Source organism: Phoenix dactylifera, chromosome 12 (genome assembly GCF_051530095.1).
Source record: "Phoenix dactylifera cultivar Ajwa chromosome 12, Ajwa_hap1_PhDact_Kaust_v1.1, whole genome shotgun sequence".
Classification (NCBI taxonomy): Eukaryota; Viridiplantae; Streptophyta; class Magnoliopsida; order Arecales; family Arecaceae; genus Phoenix; species Phoenix dactylifera.
In genome coordinates this window covers 25439054-25465358 of record NC_143201.1, presented here as the reverse complement: position 1 = coordinate 25465358, position 26305 = coordinate 25439054, and the positions used below count along the sequence as shown (strand labels likewise).

General features: G+C 33.9%; 1 protein-coding gene across 4 annotated transcripts; it reads left to right on the top strand.

Moving 5' to 3' along the window:
• The first annotated feature begins 1614 nt into the window (after positions 1 to 1614).
• Positions 1615 to 24519, top strand: LOC103712928 (helicase and polymerase-containing protein TEBICHI-like). 4 transcript variants are annotated; one of them, XM_088709331.2, is made up of 22 exons: positions 1615 to 1776; positions 2107 to 2582; positions 2771 to 2975; positions 3052 to 4101; positions 6537 to 6601; positions 8132 to 8237; positions 8346 to 8546; positions 10823 to 11023; positions 11305 to 11466; positions 11604 to 11843; positions 12352 to 12564; positions 12735 to 13085; positions 13196 to 13348; positions 17279 to 17500; positions 18456 to 18674; positions 18797 to 18914; positions 20012 to 21082; positions 21180 to 21293; positions 21387 to 21740; positions 22627 to 22940; positions 23096 to 23209; positions 23335 to 24519. In XM_088709331.2, exons 1-17 carry the CDS (start codon positions 1741 to 1743, stop codon positions 20152 to 20154), a joined length of 4161 nt encoding a protein of 1386 aa, XP_088565457.2. In that variant the 5' UTR covers positions 1615 to 1740; the 3' UTR covers positions 20155 to 21082; positions 21180 to 21293; positions 21387 to 21740; positions 22627 to 22940; positions 23096 to 23209; positions 23335 to 24519. The 4 variants fall into 4 exon arrangements, with proteins under 4 accessions (XP_088565457.2, XP_038986198.3, XP_089782728.1 ...); XM_039130270.3 differs by lacking the exons at positions 21180 to 21293; positions 21387 to 21740; positions 22627 to 22940; positions 23096 to 23209; positions 23335 to 24519 and having other exon boundaries at positions 12807 to 13085; positions 20012 to 20823; XM_089926602.1 differs by lacking the exons at positions 10823 to 11023; positions 21180 to 21293; positions 21387 to 21740; ... (1 more) ...; positions 23096 to 23209; positions 23335 to 24519 and having other exon boundaries at positions 20012 to 20883.
• Positions 24520 to 26305: the final 1786 nt, after the last annotated feature.

The window sequence follows — 26305 nt, the reverse complement described above, 5'->3', positions numbered from 1 at the left end:
ATAGGCTTGTCGACTTGCCCGAGAAAAAAAAGGCATGACTTGAAAAATTAGAATGGGCTTGGAAAAAATAAAAATTAGCCTAGTCCAACTCGAGATAATTATATATATTTAATATATATTTTGTAAATTATATTAACTGATTATGTATTATAATGAAAAATCTAAGACTATATGGATAAAAAAGAGAGACCCAATGTCGAGGTCAGGCTGGCTTTAGGCATAAACATCGAGCATAATTTTTACTATAGAGCCAAACCCGAGCCTGACTAGCCCGATGTTTGATTAGCTCTATGGTAGGCCTATCACCAGCACTAATGTCGCCTCTACTACTTTTGTTGTAACTATCATCATCTCTAGCATCCTATCACATTTATTTATAAAAATAATTGGTTGTACTAAACATTTTTATATTTTTAAAATTAGAAAAAAATAAATATAGAAAACCTATTTTTGTTCTTGAAAATAGAAAATGAATTTGATGCAAAACGGTGCCAGCGTTATTGTTATAATTGCTTCTCCTAATATTTTTTTCATATTTTAAATCCTAATGCCTTAAGGTATACTTAGCGCTATCCTCACTTCTGCTCGAAACATGGTTTAATGAATAACTATGCATAGTAAATTTCAAATTCTTGTACGCCAGAACATATAGTCTAATATAGATGAAGGATTTGTGACATTATTATAAGTCTTGCAGAAGTTATTTTTGTTGCTTTAGTCTTATACATTAGAAATAGAGATGGTAATGGGTCGAATATGGATCGAGTCAGCCATTACCCATATCCATTCTGCACTTGTCTTGGGATGCGATGAGATGGATAGAGTTAGGTAGGACTAGTTGAATGGCTTGAATCACATGAAGCTACAATTTTTTTTTTATAGGAATCAAACAAATAAAAAAAATATAAAAAATTAATATTTTATATAAGTAAACAAAATAAAAATTAAAAATATAAAATATAGCAAACCAAATTTTCAATAATAATAGAAATATAACAAACAAAAATATTTCTAATAACTCAAACATCTCTTAAATAAAAAAAAGACAATCAATTAAAAAAATAAATAACTAAACAGCACTGCGTGTAAGCGAAGGGACTAGTGCAAAGGGTGAGGCCAGGACTTGTAAAGAGCTCTCTCTCTCCCTATGGTTCAAGATTGGTTTTATCATTATCTGCAATGATTTCGGATCCATTGCGGATCAGGTCGGGTCAAGTACCCATAGGGTCAAGTAAATTACCATCTTTTAACTAGAAAAAGGTTCCTTCCAGTAGTGGCCACCAAGATGGGTTCATGAGCCTGGTGGTGCAAAATTTCAAGTTTGTATTCAATTTGTACGCAAATAGCTAGAAAATAACATTGTCCTCTAGACCACATCTTCGCAAGCTTCTCAACGGTGACCATTAACCGGAATTGTCGTTGTCCCAACCCAGGAACAGCGACGCTTCGGCCTGACGTCGACATGGCGGTCGGACACAAATGGATTGGAAGTTGGAAGGCAATCTGGCTTCCGCATAGAAATTTCTATGCGTGTCCTGGTTGTTGAAGTCGGCACTCAGACTCATCTATACGCAGTAGACGTATTTATTTATGCCCTTCCGACGCTTTAGAGTTTAGACGTTGGCGGTTCCTTCAATTTAAAAAGCGGCCGTGCAGCCAATTTTTTTCGCAGCGCGGCCGCCCGGAAACCCTTTTTCTCCCAAGATCGCGGCCGCGACGGCCCTCTTCTCCTCATCCCTGATGGCGTCGGGCTCCTCTCCAGCTCGCATTGATCAGGTCTATTCTCCTCCCCTCTCAAACCCTAATTTTCCAATCCTTCCTTCCCCTCTCTCCTCCCGTTCTTCTCTCAGATCTTTCTTTTTCTAATGGCGCCAGCGAATCTATCTGTTTTAGATGAAGTACACTTTCTTTTCTTGAGATTTTTAAGCAGATGCGGGATAATATCTATTTCTATCGATTTCACTACTCACCATGTCTTTTTGATTCTATTTTTCGAGTAACGTTTAAATTAAGAACAGTTTCTTTTCCTTGCTATAGATAGCTGCAAAATTATATCAACTCTTATGGATTTTACAACTCATCGCCTCTTCTTGGTTCGATGATTAGTTTTTTGCTTCAAGAAAGAGAAAATCTCCGGTACTGCAAGATGAGAAGAAGTCTGATAAAGATCCCAAAAGGCCACTCGATGGATCTACGAGTGCCACATGCAATCTTGATAGCCATCTCGTCAAGTCTCCCGATGGCATGGCCTTGTCGATGCATGATTCCGTCGGAAGAAATATGTTGTCTGAGATCAGCTTGCCATCTGATGTGGCGAAGAAGCCCATCTTGACCACATGTTCCTCAAGAAGTGGCGATCCATCGAACAATGTTGAAGGCCTGTCCGGGGTTCGAATAGGAGTGCCGGATGAGGCATCAGCTGATGTTATTGGGTCTGGAGAGCAAGGTCACGCCCTTAAGGGCCCATGTGATGTTCGTATCACGAATCAAGATCCTTCAAAGGAGGCATTAGTTTCTTGCTCTGGCAGACGGAATTCAGAGTTCAAGAGGTTTGCAAGTGATTTTCTTTCTCTGTATTGTAGGTAATGATGGTTTTGCTCTCCTTCAGGCTTTCAGTCTGCACTTCATTCTTATCATATGCTTGACAGCATGATTATCGTAGCTTGGCACTGTGTGTTCATATTGATTTCTTGGAAAGGCACTGTAGTTGGTGTTTCTTGAAATGTCTTGGTTGTTGTTTTGCATGTGATCGTTTGGCTCTTTTCTCCAGTGATCTCCCAACTGCTGTGAATGTTCCTGTGGAAGAGGAGTTGGAGGTTCAAAAGAGAAACAGCAGCCTATCTCTCTTAGTTGCATGCAATAAAACTTGTGTAAAGAAGCGACTCATCATAGATCAGAGCAGTCCGCCCCTAAAATCTTCCAAGTTTGAGTCAAGCTCTAAGCCTGAGGATGTCGTCCGTTTTGAGGATCTTGATGTGAGTTCTGACAAACCTTCTTGTCAAATTCTTTGTTTCATTGATGACTGAAATATAACAAATCAAAGTTATGCAGGGTTCATGTGGTAAGCCCAATGGGGAAAGTGATGGTGAAGGTGCAAGCTTGAGAAGATGCAGTAAGACTCCTAATTCTAGCTTAATGAAGACAAGATTATGCATGCCTGATTTGTCAGCAAATGTCTTGGGTGCCGGTGAGACCCCTAGATGTACATCCAGGAGTTCCATGTTGTCACCAGGAGATGAGTTTTGGAATGAAGCTATTCAAGTTGCTGATGTTTTACTTGCTCCAGTTGATAAGTTACCTGAAAGCCCGTGTTTTTTAAGAAGTCGAGGGTCTGGGGATAAGTTATTGCAGGACAAATCATCTTGTGCAGTCCCTGAGGGTGATAAATGTTTTTCTAAATTGGATTGTGATGATTTGGCTGCCAGACATGTGGTACTGAAAGGTTGTGTGAAGCCAGTAGAGAAGCCTATTGAAGCACCAAAAACATCTCTGTCAGGTAGTCAGCAAAATGAAGTATCCCCGTTGCCTGTGAAGCATTTTGACTTCTCTCACGAGGAGGACAATTTAGATCACCATGATGTGGATATAGATGAAGCTGGTTTTCATGCAGGGAGTGGACATGCGAATAGCCGTTCTACGAAGCAGAAATGTCTAATGACCTCAGACATTCCAAATCATTGGGAAGATTTGGAAAAAAGGGCATCTTTCAAAGAAAAACCTAAATCTTCTATAAATATGTCACCTGATATGTGCCCTTGTGATTCATCTTATCCAACTAGAAATTTGCCTCAAATTGTGGAGAATGGTTCTGATTTAACTGTACATGAACGGAACGGTGGTTTGCTGATTCAAGTGAACGGATCCAAGCATATGCACAATGACAAAAAATTATCTAGTGGTCTGCCACTACCTGGTTGTGATGCTTATGATATGGAGAAAGAAACCCTGAGTAGATCAATTGTTCATGGCCGTTATGAAAAAGCCACAACTCCATCCAGTTCTATGCTATTGAATGATCGTTTGAGGCTTACCAATTGGCTTCCTTCTGAAGTATGCAGTGTATACATGAAGAAAGGCATATCAAAACTTTACCCCTGGCAGGTGAGCTTCCATTTTCTTTTTCTTCCAGCATATCAGTCAAGAAGCTAAAACAGCTGAGATAAGTTAATGTTTTAGAATTTCCTGATATGTGTGTAACAGAAGGCAGGTCTAAGCGCAATGGTAAGGTTGCGCCATCGTGACCTAATTGTCATGGGTGTGAAACGTGGAAACAGTGTCCTTGCACAAAGGTGGAAGGCTGTGTACATCTGACCGTCCCAAGAGCCTGCAGTAGCGAGAGTCTTGTGCACTGGGATGCCTTTCTTTTTTGTTTTTTTGATATTCTTGTAACATAATTGACCCTATGTCTCTTGACTTCTTCTTTGTCCCCCTCCATTTTTTTGAATATCTGTCTTTATTTGATATAGGATAAGGGGCTTCCCGGATTTATTCTTCACAGTGAATGCGCAAGTTTTTATGTTTCTTATCTTTAGTACTTATAACATTATCTCACTTGACATTTCACGATATATATTCTTAACATGGACATCAGAGTATGATGATCAATATTCTAGTGTCTACTGACTATAAGCATAAGTTATGCAGGGATACTCTAGAATCTGTTAGAGGCCATTAATGAGATTGAGAGCAGGATTGAGAATGAGAAGGTTACATGTACATTTAAAGGTTCTTGTTCTGTCAACAGCATCGTATCGTTATTTTCAAATACTTTGTCAAATCTTCAATTGATGGAATTTGAGTTCTTCAACTCTTTCATGATCCATCAATACAGATTAAATTGATGTTGCCTTCCTCATTGTGTTCCCTAGTATTATTGATACCCGTGCCTATACAATCTGGATCAATTCATACTATTTATCTTTAATTGGAGCAATTCTGGCATTTCTTTTTATCTAGTCATTTTTACCCATTTTTCATATTTACTACACATCCACATTGGTAGTCTCACATATGTGACTATGCCTTATATACCAATTTCCAACGTCTTGATTAGGTAGAAATAATGATGTCTTGCCTTACATATTGTTTTCTATAGGTTTAAAGAAGCATAAATACTTCTTGAGATGATGATGAGCGTTGTAAATGTGCATGGTCAAATAGGTAGATTTACATTTTTACAATTATTTAACACTCGCTCAGGTTTCATTGTGTCAAATAACTTGAGTTTGCATGTTGGAGTCTTATGAATTTGGCACATTAGTAATTGATCTCCACCACTTGATTTGATCAATTGTCTTGCCGTTTCGGTTGCTTCTTACTTGAATAATGTTGATTGTGAAATCTGACAATTTGAGCACCAAGCATTGATGGAAAATACAGTAACATTATCCCTTTTATATGGTCTTTCATTATCCATGTCCAATTTCTCAACATTGCTTTTAGATATGCACTCTGTGTCTCTGCAAAAGTGAATTATAATTAACTAGATGTGACATTCCTTTCTTGTCCCATTTGTGGTGCATGTAGAGATTTGGCATTTTTCTCTACCTGTACTGCCATTGGTCACTCATTAATGTGGTTGATTTTAGTGGTAGAGGTTTTCTGGTTAAAATAATTCTTTCCCCGTCTATTTTGCTTAATTCAACCTATCTTACCTTCACATCACCTCTTATCTCTGTCATTTTTTTCGAGCTCTCATTTTCACCTCCTGTCTATTTTGTTTGGTTCTTTTGCTTCTTTCTCCGTTTCTTCACTTTTCTTTATTCTGAGTATGCTTATTTACTCTCTTTCCGTATCAAGTTCATGTTATTCCCTTTTGTTTGAGATCTTGGAGTGTGCTAAGTGGCTGGCACCACTTACAGTGTGGCTTTGTGGTGGAGGCAAGTGGAAGGGAGAGAAGAGAGGGGAATGAAGGTGGCAATTGGGAGATGAAAAATAGGATAGTTATAGTTAGATTATATTTGTGCTTAGATATATATGCTTGTCCCACTATGCTTGTACACATGACTTTGTGTGATAGATACACAAAAGTACATTTATTGACATCGTTACTCATACACATATTTACTCATATACATATTGATCGATTGGTCTCAAAATTGACCTGTAATTTATTTTGGATTTTTTATTTAAATTTTATGTCACCATACTATTTACCTAGTTTGCTTCCATTTTGTTGTTGGAGTTTCCAATATTTTTGTGATGCTTACCATTTGCATAAGTGCGTACTTATGTGTGCATATACATGTATGTATGTGTATATGTGTATTGACATTGACCTACTTGTATTTTGATATTGTGAATATTTGATCTTGCCATGGTGCTTCTCTCTTTTGTATTTTGACATGGTTATTCTAGGGCACTGTAGTAAGGTCACATATTTTTTTTCCTTCTATAAATTTCATAATAGTTACAAAATAATTCTGGAGAGATGCATGGAGGACAATAAATCTGTAAGTGTCATTAAGAGTTCAAGTTATGATAATACTGAGAAGAAGATTGATAATTTTCGCAACTTCAATTGGTTGAAATTTTAGGTGGAATGCCTCCTTGTTGATGGCGTCCTGGGGAAAAGAAATCTAGTCTATTGTGCATCGACCAGGTATTTGTTGGAAATATTTTAAGGTTTATGAGAATTCATCTTGTCTATTGTTTCTTGTTTTCTTGTTTCAACTTGTTAAGCATACCTAGATGAATGCAAGCATTAAAAATATCATATATTGTACTTGTTTTTAGGCATAATATCTTACCATGCCTGCATGCTAACACTTGACATGTGCCAGCACAAAAGATATGAAAGCTTATGTAAGACTTTCCTTTAAGCATGCTAAGATACATCACTCCATCCAATTGTTTTTTGAAAGACAATATTTTACTGCTGTCTGCTGGTGTTTCAATTGTTTTGAACAAGTAAACAAATTTTGATCGGTTTAAAATCTAGTGTCCTAAATCACCCTAGATACCTGTGCTGATTGTTGTGCAGTTTATGTAATTCCAAAATTCATGCATTTAGTCAATGATTTCATGGTTTGAATCAACACTTTTGCCCTAAAGTTGGATTGTTGATATGATCTAGACACAATAAAGTAAAATTAGCATGGTTGAGTTTTTTTTTATTTTTTTAACTTGCTTGAGCAAAACATATCAACCTCCGAAACATGTAATGCATTATAAATAGTTGGTAATTGGAAATCCAACATATTGGTGCATTGTTTTAATGATGTATTTTCTTATGCTCAGGCTCTATATGGTCACAAAAGGTTTGACTTTAAGAATATATGGTTTTATTTTTAAAAATCTTATTCTATGTGTGACGATGGTTATGTTGATCTACTAGGGCTGAAATCGGATCGGATACCGATCAGACACTAGTATATCCATATCCATATTTGTTTTGTTTGATGAATACAAATACAGATATGGATGTTAGTCGGATACATAAATTTATGTCTATATTTGTTTTAAACGGATATAGATACAAATCGGATACTGGACATATGAATATAAATACAAATGCAAGTTGGATAATTAAACTTTATGACCACAAATTCAAAGATATTACTAAGTGGATGATAAATCAACTCAGTAGCATGTTAATATGGTCATTTATTTCATGAGCGTTTTATAAAATTAAATAGGGTCACAAATAGAATTGGATATTGGATATGGATCAAGTAGTTGTCTATATCCGATTTTCTTTGATGGATATGGATACAGATACAAATATTACTCAGATACTCAAATTTCTATCCATATCTGGATAGTTTTTGGATACGAAAACAAATCAGGATGGACATTATCCAATCTACTTTCACCTCTATAATCTACCAATAAATGGTGTCAGAACTGGTTTAACAGGTAATATGTACTCTTTTTTTATGCTGTTGGCCTTAACAAAGTTAAGATTGGTAAGCAACATCATTTAATTTGTTATCTGCTGTTTCTTGTGTCTTATAACATCCTTATTATTTGATTACATGTGTCATCAACATCTTTCCTTGCTTTTATGTTGAGACCTTCAACTACATACTGTAATTCTTTGCCAATTTATGATCTCCAGCATGCTTCTTTTCATTTCAAGCACCTGAACATTGAGGCATTTTTATAACATATCTTTTATGCTGCACTGCAGTGCTGGTAAAAGTTTTGTAGCTGAGATTTTGATGCTGAGGCAGGTTATATCAACCGGGAAAATGGCTCTGCTCGTACTTCCTTATGTGTCAATTTGTGCTGAAAAGGTGCTTTTATTGACTTATTTGTAGCTAATTAGTTTCTTTAAAGACCCATTAAAGCTGGAAACTGTAAGATGTGCTAGTAATAGCTATGGCTATATCTTTTTCTTACAGGCTGAACACCTGGAACTACTTCTTGAGCCACTTGGCAAGCATGTTCGCAGTTTTTATGGAAATCAGGGTGGTGCATCACTTCCAAAAGATACTTCGGTAGCTGTATGTACAATAGAGAAGGCAAACTCTTTAATTAACAGATTGTTAGAAGAAGGTCGCCTTTCAGAACTTGGAGTTATTGTGATAGATGAACTTCATATGGTAAATTAAAGCTTCTATGAATCTTGTTTCTTACTTTTTTTTTTCCTCGCAATTTTACAACTCTAGTTTGTCTTTTTTATAATAGTGTCACATTTTTCCCTCCTTGGTTATCTACATTAAATTGTTCTATCTGAAATCCTCATGAATCATAGCTTTGGAATTATAAGAATATCTTTTCTATGTTAGATTAGTATGATATGAGGAGAATGTAAGTGGAATGGAAATGTTAAAGTGCATAGTTGATCAAACTCGTTAAGGGTCAAAGTTCTTTAATGATTTTTACTCCTCAGTAGTATCACTAGTAAGCAATTAAATGACCGAAAACTTTCTGAGATGGTCTGACCAAGTTTTCTGTATGACATCAATCCCTTGATCTGGAGGGTATGAAGGGTTCAGAGTGAGGGTGTATTACAAAAGGATAATTCAGGCAAGGTACAACTGATAAGGATTTAGCCTTGGATAAGATAATCGGGCAACATCATGCATAAAACTAACCCCAGATAGATCAGTTTAACCTTGCTATTTATCTGTTTCCTTGTATATAATTATCAAAATTTTCCAAATTTTGAATTTTACCTTAACTTTTCATTTTCATCATTTTTTAATTGTATTTGGTTTTCAAATTTACTTTTTAATGCAAGACATTTATATCTATTTACAATTATTTTCTGTCATGTGCAATACTTCTTCGAAGTAGAGCAGATATTGTTGCAGGTTGTATAGTTTGAAGCAGATTTTTGTCTCAAAATATTTATCCTATTTTTGGGTTTGACTCCTTAGCTATTTGAATTTGCCAACCATGTGTCTCATTGATGATTACTTTACTTTACCTGTGTATAGCTGCAAGTGCTTCTGTTCTGTCATGGCAGAGCATGCTAAAAAACCAAAGCATTTGGAGACCAAGATTTTCAGTGCATGTCTGGATTGCTTGAAACATGCTGAGATAGAATGTAACGGAACATAAGAAAGAGTAGAAAGAAAATTTGATGGATAAATAAAACATAACTTGCTTAAATTTCTTTGATCCTCAAACATTGGATGAATTTCTCTTTCAAAACAATCAACTTTCATTTATTGACATCCCTTTCTTGCTAGCTCAGGATGGGTGTTCGGCAGAACTTATCTGCTTCTGAAAAGAGTATTTTCAATTTGCAAGCCTATAACTATTAATGTTAAAAGTTTCCCATGAGGTCCCATGTAAGGACATTTAAAGATCTTTAAACCTCAAACACTTTGTACGTCTGAAATGGGACATTTCAATGGTATACTTCGTCAAAATATGTATCTGAACAACGTTGCCTAAGTGACCCCAGAAAATCCCCAGACACTTCGTATATCTAATCGTACCCTAAGGAACAATCATAATCCTTTTAAGACTGTTTCCAACAACGAGTTATATGATATGACAATTGCTTGGCTGTTTTGCACTCTCTCTCTTTCTCATAATCGTTTGCTGCTATACTTCTTTTTGCATTTTTTTTTGATAAATCAGGTCCATTTTCACTTTAAAGTTGGGTCCGGCTTTGTCATTTTATTCGTAAATGAGGGAATATTGAGTATAGAACATTAGAATCTCCATAATTGGTTCTCCTATGCCATTTATGAGTTATTTCATCCATTATCTTAGAGGTGTGATTGCATCTCATTACTTGAGAATAGAATCAACATAAGTGGTTCACTTGTGCCAATTATTATAGTTGTGACCTTTGCATTGTGATCGCATATCTTTGAACTATTATGAGAATTCATAATTTACATGAAATTGTAGGTATGCCATTTATAGTTTCATACATAAGTCTTGTGCAGCAGCATTTCTTCTTTACAGCTCTCTTGCCTCTAGATCACACTGGTAGGCCAAATCTGAAGCTCTCTCTCTCTCTCTCTCTCTAAATTTATGTTTTCTTTTGTACCATTTAGAAGAACATGATACTCATTAAATAATTAAATAAGACATTTGTGAAAAAATATTCACTTCATGCCAGAATCTCTATTGAAATTTTAAGAATTAATAAATAATTTCACTATACTCATTCTGTTTATAGTGTGTAGCTGACTGTAATTTAGTTCGTCTCCAGAATGTCTATTGGCTCAAAGAAGTAATAAATGATTTTACTATACTCATTCTGTTTATAGTATGTAGCTTACTGTAATTTTGTTGTTCTCCTTTTGCCTCGTAATACTTTGTTATGTCTTTTGTTTTTGTTATCATACATTGTTACCTGGCAGATAACACTTATTGCTCATAGTTATTTATAAGCAATTAGTTGCCATCATAGGTTGGTGATCAACACAGAGGTTATCTGCTGGAGCTAATGTTGACAAAGCTTCGTTATGCATCTGGTGAAGGAAACTCAGAATCATCTAGTGGAGAAAGTTCAGGTTCTAGTAGCAGGAAGGCTGACCCTGCTCGTGGTTTTCAGATTGTTGGAATGAGTGCTACCATGCCGAATGTCGCTGCTGTAGCTGATTGGCTACAAGTTAGTGAAGATTAGTTGTTCTTGTCTCTACTGAAGTACTAGGATTTCTCAAAAAGAAATCTAGAAATCCAGGATGTCCAATATATTATTTTTTGAAAAATAATATTTATCAACATAACAAAAGAAAGCAAAAGAATGCTATAGCTAAGCTTGTCCAACTATGCACGGTTGGCTTTATGGATTATTTTCTTTTTTTTCTGCTTCTAAAACCTCTTCTCGGGACTTTGCTGCAGTCAGCTGGCCTGATTTCCTGTGACCAAGGTCTTGTTTTGAATTTGTAGGCTGCACTTTACCAGACTGATTTCCGACCAGTTCCGCTAGAGGAGTATATCAAAGTTGGAAATACCATTTTTGACAAAAAAATGAATATTGTCCGAAAAATTCCACCAACTGCTGATCTTGGGGGTAAAGACCCAGATCACATTGTGGAACTGTGCAATGAGGTACTTCACAATTTTGTATGAGATGTAGAAAATTTAAGTGCATATTGTTGAGGTCTCTTGCTGCATAAAATTGTTGAATCTTATTTCTTAATTTGTTGATGACATCATTTTACTGTTCTATATTCACCTTGATCTAGGTTGTTCGAGAAGGTCACTCAGTGCTATTATTTTGTTCCAGTCGAAAAGGATGTGAATCAACGGCAAGGCATGTCTCTAGGTTCTTAAAGAAATTTTCTCTTGGCGGAAATGAAGTTGACTGTGAGTTCAATGACGCTTCCTCTGCCATTGAGGCCTTGCAGAGGTGTCCTGCTGGCTTAGATCCTATATTAGAAGTAACGCTGCCTTTGGGTGTTGCCTATCATCATGCTGGCCTTACGGTAGAGCCTATGACAGAGAGTTAGATATTTATCATGCCCATTTATAATTGTTCATCTCTTGCAGCCCATTATTTTATTTATGACTCTATTCATGTACTATGTCTCTCTATATATACATGCTATTGCTTGAGAAAAAACTGGATTTCAGTAAACTTATTTTCTTTGGCCCCCCTAATATACTATACAAATAGCATTTGAAGATTGAGGTATTTAGGTTTATAAACTTTGTTTAAAGCTCACATATCCTTGAGGTTTGCCAACTCTGTAGCTTGAATTTGCATTGCAATCGGATACGTGTGCCCATATTCCTGCCATGTTATTTGTAAACATCAATTCACTTTACATTCATTCCTTTCGCCCTTTTTCCCTGTATAATCACAAATCTGAGTTTCATCATAATAATTTTGATGAATGTGATGCAACCCATAAATGGCTAAATGCAAATCCCATAAAAGATGCCAATTTGCTTCCTTCATCTTTAGTGAACTATTTGTGTAATTTCTTACAGGTTGAGGAGAGAGAGATCATTGAAACATGCTATCGCAAAGGACTTGTACGTGTTTTGACTGCTACATCTACCTTAGCTGCCGGAGTTAATTTGCCTGCTAGGAGGGTGATATTTCGACAACCAAAGATTGGTCGTGATTTCATTGATGGAACACGCTATAGACAGATGTCAGGTCGTGCAGGTCGAACTGGAATAGACACAAGAGGAGAGAGTGTAAGCTGTTCTTGTTTCCAAGTTATTTCTCAATGTACATAAAGTAAATATTAATTTGATGTTGAATTGACAAAACAAGATTGGCAGTTTTATAAGCTCTTCTGGAAGTTGACTATAAAGAGTTTGAAAGCATTGATCTTCTAATTCCTTTTAAATTTCACCATCATCAGATTCTTATATGCAAGCCTGATGAGGTCAAAAGAATATCTGCTATTCTTAATGATAGCTGCCCCCCCTTGCAGTCTTGTCTTTCTGAAGATAAGAATGGGATGACTCATGCAATCTTGGAGGTTGTTGCTGGTGGGATTGTTCAAACTGCAAGTGATATTCATCGATATGTTAGATGCACTCTCCTCAATTCTACTGTTCCATTTCAAAAAGTTGTAAAATCAGCTCAAGATTCCCTTCGGTGGTTATGCCATAAAAAATTTCTTGAATGGAATGAAGAGACTAAGTTGTACAGCACAACTCCTCTTGGGCGTGCAGCTTTTGGCAGCTCTCTCACACCTGAAGAATCCCTTGTAGGGATTGTGCAACTCATCTTGTTTTGTATTTTCTCCAATTTTATAGTATAATATCTCCTTTATTTACTTCTTTTTTTTGCTTGACTTTGCATATTATTTTTCTGTAGGTCGTCCTAGATGATCTTTCAAGAGCAAGAGAAGGATTTGTTCTTGCATCTGATTTGCATTTAGTTTACCTGGTAACACCCATGAATGTTGAAGTTGAACCAGATTGGGTTTTATACTGTGAAAGGTTTATAGAATTATCTGCGCTTGACCAAGTAATTATATCATCTCACTCTACATACCTTGCTTTGTAATTTTTAGAGTGGATTCAGAGCCTGATATTCTGCTAGCTTACCAAGGTTGCATGCGTGCATTCTTTCTCGCATATATACCATGAAAGTTGTATAAAGTGTTGATAAGTCACTGTAATCTTTCATTTGGCTTGTCTTTAGGATGAAACTTTGAAACTAATTTCTGCTCCTGGGTAGGGCTGGTGCTTGGTAGTATTTCGTGAGGATCCTCACTTTCCCTTCCCCCTATCCTTTTCCTTCATTAGCTTTTATTCACTTAGAATTAAAACTCTATTACACGAAATTCAGATGTGATCAAAAAGCTATTCTGTGGAAAAATAAAACAGGAAAGAGTTTAATAAATGGTCTTTCTTTCCCCCAAAATTGCATATGTAAGATATCAAAACCAAGGATTTAAATACCATCAGTTCAGTATGGTACCACCAGTACTGTACCATTCCGACATAAGAATGGTACCAATATTTGTTCGGGATACCAAGTCTCTCTTGAACTGGTTCATACTGGTGCATACCAGCTGTAAACCTACAGCCTATTTTTGTCAATACTGACTGTTTTGATCTGTCCCAACATACTGATACTGCACCATCCTGGGACAAACCAGTATTGGGCTGGGTACGGATATTCAAGCCCTTTATCAAAACACTTTATTGTTCTGGATGTGGCTAGCATGGTTGGAGTGGTGGGGATTAGGTAAATAATGGTTGTGTTTTAAGTACTAGCATGTAATTCCCTGTACTGTGTGCTACGGTAATGATGACCTGTTGTCATGTTTACAGATGAGATGTGTTCACTGGCTCTATTGTTTCATTTCCTTTGAGAAGAGGAAGTTAATTATATCACCATGCACATGGCTCTGAATCTTTGTATTGTTTCTGCGAATCCAGCTTGTTCTTATTCACTGTAATAGCCTTCATCTTTTATGTGCTGGACCACTGATATTTGTCAATGATTCAGTGCATTTTTATAGCATTCCAATCCATGCTTCCACATTACATTATAACTTTTAGACTATACCATTATGCATATATAGCCCCGTTTGGTAAAGCTCTTGGAGGGCTAGAAAGCACTTTTTGGCCTCCCAAAAATACTTTTGGATGATATAGTTGCGTTTGGTAAAAAATCAGAAAGCTATTTTGGCTTTGCCACAAAGCTGAAAAGGTCTATTTGGGAAAAGCTCTTTTTGGGAGCTTCTCTCAAAAAGTGCTTTCTGACCAATATCGGAAGTTGTTTTGATTTTAATGATTTTTTTGAGGATCAGAATGCCCACCAACAAATCTCATTATTATATCTTATATCATATCATATTATAATATATTATTATTACTATAAATATACTATACTATAATATAATAATGAATTAATAATATATTATATTGTATTATATTATATTATTATATTATAATGGTATAATATATTATATTATTGTAGTAATACATACTTATAATATAACATATTCTTATATTTTATTATAAGCATAATATAACATCTTATTACATTCATAACTTTACATTGTTATTATAATAATAATATTTATATTATCATAATATACAATATTATTATTATAATAAGATTATAATATACGATTAATAATATAAAAGATAATATATTAGATTATATTACATTACATTATATTCTATTATATGATTATATTATAATAATATTCTATTATTATTAAATATATATAATAATATTTAATAATAATATAATATAATCTGTCATTAGATTAGATTCTAATCTGTTATACTATATTCTATTGTTGTATTATATTAGATTATTATTCTATTAAATTATATTATATATTATGTTATAATTATAGTAATATTATATTATATTGTAGTAATATCGTATTATTGATAATAATAATACTAGTAATAGTAACAGTACTAATAACAATAATAATACTAAAGATAGTAATAATTGTAATAATAGTAATAATACTAAAAATAGTAATAACGCTAATAATTCTAAAATAGAAATAATACTAAAAATAGCAATAATACTGATAATATTAGTAGTACCAATATTAGTAATAATACTAATAATAGTAATAGTGCTGATAATAATAATAAAACTAATATTAATAATAATATTAATAATAGTAACAATTCTAATAATAGTAATAGTACTAATAACAATAATAATATTAAAAACAGTAATAATTGTAATAATACTAAAAATAGTAATAATACTAAAAATAGTAATAATACTAATAATTCTAAAATATAAATAATATTAAATATAGTAATAATACTAATAATAGTAATAGTACCAATACTAGTAATAATACTAATAATAGTAATAGCACTAATAATAGTAATAATAGTAATAATACTAATTATAGAAATAATACTAACATAGCAATAATACTAAAATAGTAATACTACTAATAATAGTAATAGTACTAATCATAGTAATAATGACAAAATAGTAATAATACTAATAATAGTAATAGTTCTAAAAGTAGTAATAATACTAAAAATTATAATAATTTAAAAAAATTATATAATACTAAAAATAGTAATCATACTAATAATACTAATAATTGTATTAATACTAATATTAGTAATATTACTAAAAAATTAAATAATACTAAAAATAATAATAATACTAATAATAGTAATAATACTAATAATAGTAATAATATTTATATATATGTGTGTGTCCATATAGATATCTTTCTGTGCGCGCGCGCATATATATATACACATACATACATATATATATACAGATATATATACGTATATATATGTATTATACATAGATATATATACGTATATATAGGTATTATACATAGATATATATATATATATATCAATATATTTGTACATACATATATCTATATATATGTATAGATATATATCTATGTATGGATGTATATTTATATATATATATATATATATTTATATACATATATGTCCATATATGTATATATGGACATATATATATATTATTACAATCATAATTTTATATAATAATAATAATAGTTATATTATGTTAATATACGATATTGTTATAATAATAATATTATAATACGACTAATAATATAAAAACAATATATTAGATTATAACACATTATATTATATTCTATTATATGCTTTATTATAATAATATTATATTATATATTATGTTATAATTATAATAATATTGTATTACATTGTAGTAATATTGTTCTACTAATAATACATTACGATATCATATCATATCATATTATGTTATATTATTATGCTGTAGTATTCAATATTATATTACACTATATTATAATAATAATATACAAAATAATAATATTTTAATATATAATAATATAATAATATATAATATTATATTGTATTATACTCTATTATGTAATATTTTTTATTATCATTTTATCATACCAAAAGCATTTTCTCATTTTGGTTACCAAACATATATTAAAGTTTTACAGTACTTTAGAAATGTAGTTACCAAACAGCAAGTGGCTTTTAATAAAAACTTTACTTCTAAAAGCTCTATTTTCTGAAAGTTTTACTGCTAATAGCAATCCCAAACAGGGCCATAATGTGTGGAGTTATTGTAGAAGTGCATTTAACTTGCTGTTTGTTTTGTTATCATGCTGCAACATATCATTCTTAAATTTTATAAATATTCAACTTTTAAGGATGAATTCTGATGTACCACCAATCTACAAATTACCCTAAAAACCATTAAATGACCAAGAAAATTTTTGAAACTCTTGATCAAGGAGGAATATTTGGTCCCTGTTACTTGTTATCACGTGACAGAAGCACAAATCTGACTTCTATTGAGCTTAAAACATGTGTGTTAGCATTTGATTTGATTTGGTTGATTTTAATAACTGCTAAGTCCACAGTGTTTCTAAGAGACATTAACACTTTCTCTAAAACCTGATAATTGCAGTCAGTTGGCAATCGAGTTGGGGTAGTGGAACCTTTCTTGATGCGCATGGCCCATGGTGCACCTATGGCTTTTCAAGAAAAACTGAGGGGGAGAAAGAGTGTGCTGCATGGCAGAAGGCAAACGCAGACTGTAGCCGCTGACACAAGCATAATTTTGAATGAACAGACACTTCGTGTCTCCAAACGCTTTTATGTTGCGCTAATGTTGTCAAGACTTGTGCAGGTGTCATCCTTATCTTCTAGCTATATATAGTTTTGCTTACTGTTCTACTTTTCTCTCTCCCTGTTCCTCTCTCTCTTCTTTTTCCACTTTACACGTGAGGGATGCGTCCATATTCAGTTATTTTTTAGCTATAAAAAAGCAGATACTCTGCTCAGCTAACACTTTTGGTCATCTTGTTCTAAATAATACCGCTAAAATATTTTTTGTTCATATGATGCTGTGATTTTAGTACATGAACCAAATATGTTTGTTTTTTTGGTTATCTTAATTTGTAAGTTTGGACTGACTATATAACCTGGTGTCTTTTTTCCTGCTTTTGTGAAATCATTTATTTGCTGATTGATAGTATTAGTTCTTCTCTGCAAGTACTATACTATTCAAATATTTCACCTTGCTGCCAATCATGGCATGTAGATTACCTTTGTGTCCTCATGTGTAAAGAAAACTTCTGGCCTTCTCTTTTTAAATTTTAAATCTTATCTCTTTTTTTTCCAATTGATTGATGAAATAACGGGATAACATTTCACTAATTTGAAAGAGCTTACAAAGATGGGAAGTAGGCCGATGAAAATAGACAAGAAAGAAGTCTGGCTTATGTTATCATAGCAGTGAGGAGTGTAGGGGATACTATGTTTAAGGGTGTGCTAATGAAGCGTTAGCAGGTGGAAACTTAGTCTATATATTACTGAATAGACTCAGGAGTTGGTTGCTTTAGGGTTATGAAAATCATCTAAGCTGAAATACTTGTGTAACTGCGTGTATGCTCTCAGCTGGTGGGTTTCGGAATGCTTTCAAATTCTCCTGTCTTATTTGTGCTGTTGTTATTGGTCTTGTTATTAATTTATATTATTGCATTGCTGCTTACTATAGTTATATACAAGCTTGTTGATTTTTTATTGTACATTGTTTTGATTTGTACAGTTATATATGGATTTCTGATGCTTATTCTTTGTAGGAGGTCCCCATTCCTGATGTTTGTGAAGCTTTCAAAGTTGCTAGAGGCATGATTCAGGCCTTACAAGAAAATGCTGGCAGGTTTGCTTTGATGGTGTCATTATTTTGCGAAAGACTTGGTTGGTATGATTTAGAAGGCCTTGTTGCCAAGTTTCAAAATCGGGTCTCATTTGGAGTGAGAGCAGAGATTGCGGAGCTTACTATGATTCCATATGTTAAGGTAATATTGCCTCCCATTGTTTCATTGTATGGTTTATGTCATTGCAGATTGATGTTTACTTTAGATCGTCAGTTTGGCTGATATTTGCAATTTGCCATTTTTTTGCCTTTCTTGTGATACAGGGTTCACGGGCAAGGGCACTTTATAAGGCTGGTTTGCGCACTCCTCTTGCCATTGCTGAAGCAACTATTTCTGAGATTGCAAAAGCTCTTTTTGAATCATCTGCATGGGCTGGTCAAGGTTCTCTCTCTCTGTGATTTACATGACTTATATTTTTTTCTTTCATTCTTCTCATTTATCAATAGCTGGTCAAGGTTCTCTCTCTCTCTGATTTACATCACTTATGTTCTTTTCTTTCTTTCTTCTCATCATCAATAGCTGTCAATGCATAATATGCTAATTAATCGATGCATATTTTTTTTTTTGACGAAATCCTGAATTATTTACTAGGGTTATGTGAGTGAGAGAGGGAGAGAGAAACTGTGCTTCTCTTTAGTGGAGAAGAAATCTTTTCATATTGCCCTACAGGGTCTAAAAAGGTCAAATTTGTTGGATCTCTTAACCAAAACAATGCTTCTCAGTCACCCCTCTCCTTACAATCTTTCACATCCTGCCCCTCTCTTTCTCTCTCTCTTGCTTCCATTGTTGCCCTCTTCCTCCATGTTTGAGACAACAAGAATGGTGGGTAAGAAGGGAGGAGGAATGTTGGGAGGGGAAGGAGGATATTGAAGAAAGAGGGGAGTGGAATGGTGTCGAGTTTGGTCGGGAAGGGAGGTCTAAAGTGAGAGGTAATACTGGGTGTTCTGGGAAAAAACTCCACTCCAATGGTTCAATCTATCTTGACATTAAATCCTACTTGTTGTGTGAGTCTATCAATGAATATGACAGCTCTTGTATGGTGCTTTCCTTCATATTTGTATCTTGATAATGTAGGTTATGATAGTTTTCGTTTATATGTTAATACTTTGTAGTTAGGTATTTAACATTTGCAGCAACATGCCCAACTCTCGGGCATAAAGATTTGGAAATATCCGAGCACATGGCTTTGGATTGTGAGTTAGACAGACGTTTTTATGTTTTTTAGTGCATATATATATTTCTTGATTTATTCTATGCAGGCACATTATTGCTATCAACATAGACGAACTACAATTGATTCTGAAGCCTTCTGTGCTAGCTAATATTGATTTTAAAGCTTTCTGCTTTTCTGCATGATAGTATCTTAGTTTATTTGTGTTTTCCTTAGTGACAGTACTGTTGTTTCATTTTAGTTTCTCATTTGCTTGTTCCTGTATAAGCTTGTTTTGCTAATTAAGTATTTGCTGATGGATGTCTAGATGATTCAGCCTTTCGTCGCATGCATTTGGGAGTAGCTAAGAAGATAAAAAATGGTGCATGTAAAATTATTCTTGATCAAGCAGAAGAAGCAAGAGTTGCTGCCTTTTCTGTTTTCAAATCACTTGGAGTTCATGTTTCCTAGTTTTCATGACCTCTAATTTCTACCATCATGAGGATAGTTTTGGACAAGATAACTTTACCTCTTCTGGTTAAGATGCTTTATCATGCTTTGATGGAACAGAAGCTGAGAGGGACACTCATCTTGCTGCTTAGCCAGATGCAGATAACACAAGTATTAGTTGTGATTGTACATAACTGTAGCAGCATTGATCCTGAGAGTTAGTAAAAGCTTCTGCTGCAACCAGTGGTTCTCATAAATTAAGTCAACATGATATGGGAACGTCAGGAGATTCTCCAATTCGAGAATCAGCAGCTGGCCGTGAAAATGGTGCTCCTGATGCAGCTTTAGGTTATGATCCAGAGGGAGCAGACAAGGGCAGAGTAAATGAATCCAACTACAATAGTGGAGACATCTGATAAAGGCCCTGCTAATGCCAGTAATTTTACTGGAGGATTTGATTCCTTTTTAGGTCAATGCGGTGCTGTTGGAGAATTTTGTTTTGATGATCATTTCTTTAAATGACTGGAACTGCAACCTTCCATCATGTTCTGAGTTGTTGGCTTGGCCATCTTTTGTGAAAATTCACCATGTCAATTTTTTAGAGGATCTGGGGACTTCTGGCAAACTAAATATATGTGACATCTGGGTGGTTGCTACAAGTAATGGAAAAGGATAGCTAAAATTATGGGACAAGATGGGGTCAGAAAAATAATGATATTCGCAGTATTTAACTCTCTTTTGATCCTCCTTCCTGACTATTATCAAACTTAAGATATGCTTATCGTTTCAATCGTTTCAGTAATCAAAGAGCACAGAACCTTCACAAAGCTTTTAAACAGGACACCAGGATCAATTTGTTAGCTGGCTCAGTTGTGTATGAAGTTCCAAAACATACAATACAGTGGCATTGTTTTCAGACCTCAACAGCTACAGGACGTCCTTTTTCCAGGTTGTTCTATTAATAGTTTTATATGTTTATTTTGCTGTTCTACATGAATAATTTATTGATTAAAATGTATATTTATCTTTTATTGATGATTCTGTAGTACGTTGAGCATTTAGTAATCTTCACAACCCAACATTATGATGGAAACAGCTTGAGTGTATTGGATGTCAGTCGTCATCAGATTAATGCTCATCACTTCTTTATCCCTACAAAAGTAATGCTTCCTTTACTTTTTTTTATCAGCACCACTTCTATTTATATCAATCTATGGGACAAGTATGGATTATATTTTGTTACATTGTGGCAGAACAACTGGTTGCTGCTAACAGCTGACTACTCCCAAATAGAACTGCAATTGATGATTCATTTCTCCAAAGATTCTGCATTGCTTGAACCTCTAAGCAAGCCAGATGGTGATGTTTTCATCATGATAGCTGCAAGAGGGACAAGTAAGCTGGAGTCTGCCATTAGCTCTCAGGAGATGGTGCACATGAAAGGGTCAATATATGGCAACATGTACGGGATGGGAGCTAAATCCCTTGCGAGGCAACTAGAATGCAGCTCACAAGAAGCTGCAGAAGAAAAATCAAAGCCTCAAAGCATCTTTTCCTAGCGTTTCTGCTTGGCTCCATGAAGCAGTTGCATCTTGTCACCCTAAAGTGTTAGCTCATCTGCACTTCTGTTGGTGCTAGTCATTCAATATTTTCTTGTCATTGTTAGCTTGTGGTATTCCACTTTCACACTGGTCACTATTAAGTATATCAGCACTGTATATTTATGAATATGTTCAATAGTCTAATCTAGAAATTGAATTCTCTTGGCTTCACCATAAGATAGCTATAAAATTTAAAAATTACGATAAAATATTGTGCTCCTCCAGACTTAACAATGTAGGGAGCCATGATTTATCATATTTATAGTTCTTTATTAAGAAATGAAAAACAACTTATGAATGAAAAACAAAACCAAGCTAGGTTGAACCCATAAGGAAAATAAAAAATATGATCTCAAGTTTGGTCATGGGGTGGAACTTATATTTATCCTTCTTAGATGGAGTTCGTCATGCAACAAATGATTTATGAAATTCTGAATATGGACCATGAAGAAGCTAGAAATTTGTTGCAATAACAAAAAACATGAGTTGGTTTCTGAAGTAAATATGGGCTATAAGCCTTTGATAGCATCTCATTCTAACTCATGGGAAGCTTTATTTGTAGATTATTTTGCTTTCCTATTAAATATTATTTTTTGACTGCCTCCTCGATATCCGTTGCTACTTGTTTTTTCATTTTTGCTTTTTCAAGGTGAAATTTGTGTACATGGCATTTAATATTGTTATTGTTATATTTTACATAAATAATTATTAATAACATATTGCTCGATGTTTTTAAATAACAATAGTTATTATTATTATTTGTATTATTATGGCATCATTTTCATTATGTCTATCAGAACTACAAGCATCTTTCATCAAATTGTTATACTTATGTTTCTTTGCTTGCCATGAATTAGATAAATTTTATTTTACATTGACATATTAACTACAGGTACATGGAAACATTGATGGGAAGAAATGCCTTTTATCAAAAATAGAGTTTGGAAACCGCAAATAGGAGGCTAAATGTCAGAGGCGAGCTGTAAACTCAATTTGTCAGCTAGCAGAAGAGCATTTAGTTTGCATTTTAATTGTGCTTTCCATGATTTAAAAGAATCACATGGCGCTTTCCTAGGGCTCTGCTGCCGACTCACTACGATAATCATCCATTCTGTGATTGCCTAAGGAAATGAGCCACTTAATCTGGTCACTGGAATTCCAGCAAAATTTTTCTACATTAAAGGACAGTGCTATATCATTTTACAGGTTGTTTATCAATGGAAAGTATACTAAATTCTTCTTCTGTCTTTTATTCTAACTGCTTATATTTATTTTAGAGCTCACATGCTTTAGTATGTTTTGAGTGATATGATTATTGTAACCTTTGCAAGAAAGGCTCATACACTTGTTCTGATCATCAGAATGTTATATGCCTGGTCCAGGAGAAGTTCCACTGACCTCATTTCTACAAGATCCTGTGAGCTTTCAGATGTCGACAAAAGCTTCCATCTGGGCTAAATCAATTTCAATAAAATGTATGTGCATTCTGTTTATATTTCAAGGTATATCCCTTGAAACATTATAACCTCATAAAGCTCCTTTTTTCGCCCCTCGGATTTTGTAGAGACCATAGTTTTATTGTCGATGATTTCTCCTGCAGCCTTATCTCATGGTACAATCTCATCTCACTTAGACCATCTGTCTGGGTGCTTTGCTTCAAATTTCAAGATATGCTATACCATAATTTAAGGAAGTGCTGCAATTGGCTCTTATTCTGACATCAACCTTCTAAATGGTTCTGAATTTTGTGGCAAAGGAATGCTGTGGTTAAGAAAGGTTCTGCCATGAAACGTATAAGACTGGTTGGCAGGTAGGTAGACCTACCCATAAGCTCATGTTGGGAGACAATGGTCCAATTTTCCCTACACTTGGAAAGTGCCTACCGGAAGATGGAAGAAGGCAAGGTCTGATATAGGAATTGCGTTCATGTTGAGTCACAGACTATCAGTCAAAGAGCCACACTGCAGCACATCCCAATACTGTTTTACAGGAGAGGTAAAAGGTTAGTGAATTTAATACTCTCTTTGACGGGCCTACAAGTGTTTCATCATGCAATTTTGATAAGAATACTGCTCCTCCCTGTTTGTTTACTGAGGCCCATGTGGCAGCCATGATTGGTGCAATGGATGCGGGGTGGGTGGTTCTCAGGTGGGCCTGAGCATCGTTCAGCCATTCTGTGCGCCATGTCAAAACAGATGACTGATCGGGTAGTGGTGTGGGAGGGAGGTAACCAGGTTGGATCATATAATCAGATATTGCAGATCATTGTGAGACTTGGGCCAAAAGGGCAAGTTGATGAAGAAAGAAATCAAGATATAGCTCCAACCATTTTGTTTCATGTGTGTGGAGAACTGAATTTTGCAAAAGTTTATATCTTATGGATGCATGTTCATGGACATAGGTTCTTTTCAGTTGATTGTCTTCAGTATTCAAGTGTTTGCAACCAAATCCAAGCTAGTTGAATTCTGCATGTTGAGTGTAGGGAAGACTGCTGAAGTTTATAGGTAGTTTGAATGGGAATAGGGAAAGATCTCGGGCTACATCAGAAATTGTAGAGAAGCCAAAACTAAACAAACTTTGGTTGCACGGCAAAGTGCACTCAATAGCAAGCTAGCAGCGAAAATGATATTGTGTTTGACAATCAGCAGTGTGCAACTTGTGGGATTTTTTTTTTTTTTTTGGCATAATTGCTGTGATGCTCTAGCTCCATTTAATTGTTTTTGTAGCAGTGACGAGTAATGCCTTATGATAGATGTAAAAATGGCTAGTGTTTCATGGATGTCAATGCCTGTAGTAACACTTTACCGCTTAGCTGTTGGTTATGCTGGACAGAGAAAAGAAGCGGCTTCATATTTTGAGGGAAGTTGGTCAGAACGTTTTTGGGATTGCGATGGTAGCTGCAGAAAACTTGTGGCTTGGAGAAGTTCTAATTGAGACATGAACTCTTAACAAACTTCGTTTTTCATAAGCAGAGATATTGAAGCAGTTTGGAAAACCATTTGACTGGGTTTTCTGGAAAAGATGGAAACTGCTGGCATAAACTACATGTTGGTGGTTGATACTGGAGCATGGGTTCTGTTTAGAATTACTATATTGGTTGAAATGCTTGCAATATGGTGGAGCATACAATAGAATTAAAAATTTCACGACCGAGATCCGGAGCATGATTTATCGTGTTCTAGATTCGAAGCATGATATGGCCGTACTATCAAGAGGTACAACCCAAGATAATACGAAGCTAATATTACATTTAGTTTTCAAATCTATCTCAAATATAATAAAATAAATATGAGTCTAATTTTATTATTTATTAAATAAAAATTAATTTTGGTTCAGAGCATCTAAATCCAAATTTAAATACCAAAAATCCATAATTCTTACTATTCAGAAAAATCCCTAATTATAATTTCATAATCATTTGTAGAACTAAAATTTTGTTCTGTTACATAGATCACCAAGCTTGCTAGTGCGAATTTTATGTCTAGACTATTTTTTGTTTTTATCGACTTTATTTGTTTGGAGAGAGAAAAATAAAAAGAAAGGTTAATGAGTGAGATAGCTCAGTAAGTAAATCTTTTAATACTTTACTAAATCAAGTATAAGTGTTTTTATGTTAATGCATCATTTTAGAAAAATAATAGATATTTTAAAATAAGTATTTCATAATACAGTATAATCAACAAGTCAAAAGCAAATCATGTATGCATAAATTATTTCTATTTTATAAATATAGTTCAAAGTTTATTTTGCAAATAAATAGATAATTTATTCTTCGACTATTTAGCCATATCAAAGTTTAAAACATTTTTCACATACATCAAAGTTTAAAGCAACCATTTTTACAAAATGCTGAAAATCATTGCAATAATTTTATCTCCTATCAACCTCATGATAACCTCACATGGCAGTAGATGAATAATACCTGTTATTACATATATAGCATTACTACTTTTCTTAATAACTTATTATTTTTTATCAAGTTCTAATCATTATTTAATATAATATTTATTTTATTGTTAAGTGTATAATATTGTTTTTTATTAATTACAATATTTGAATAATTAGTAATACCACCATTAATAGATTGCTTGGTAATAGTACATAGATAACAAATAATAATATATTATTAGTAATATTAGCTATGATTGAATAAAATTGCATTATTAAAATTGAATAATATTTACATGTAAATATTATTAATCATTGAATATTATATATTATTAAAAGTAGATAATGGATATTAATATTATTGTTATTAAAACTGTAAATGTAATTGAGAATATGAAAAAAAGGAGGGACAAAGTGAAAGACTTTTTTTTTTATCGACCTTTCCACTTTCATGTGACTTTGGATTCGAGTGGTTTTAAAGTCATTGCTTTAACTCTTTCTTGGTTTTTTTTTTTTTTTGAAATAAAGTCTCTTTAGGGATTAATTAGATATCATCTTTCATCTTTTAGTGAAATGCTCGCAATGGGACCAAAAACACTTTTAGGAAAGTGACTTTTTTTGGATAAATGGGAGGGAGACCTCAAAGTCTTTCGTAAGTGCAACCACAAGAGTAAGCAAAAAAC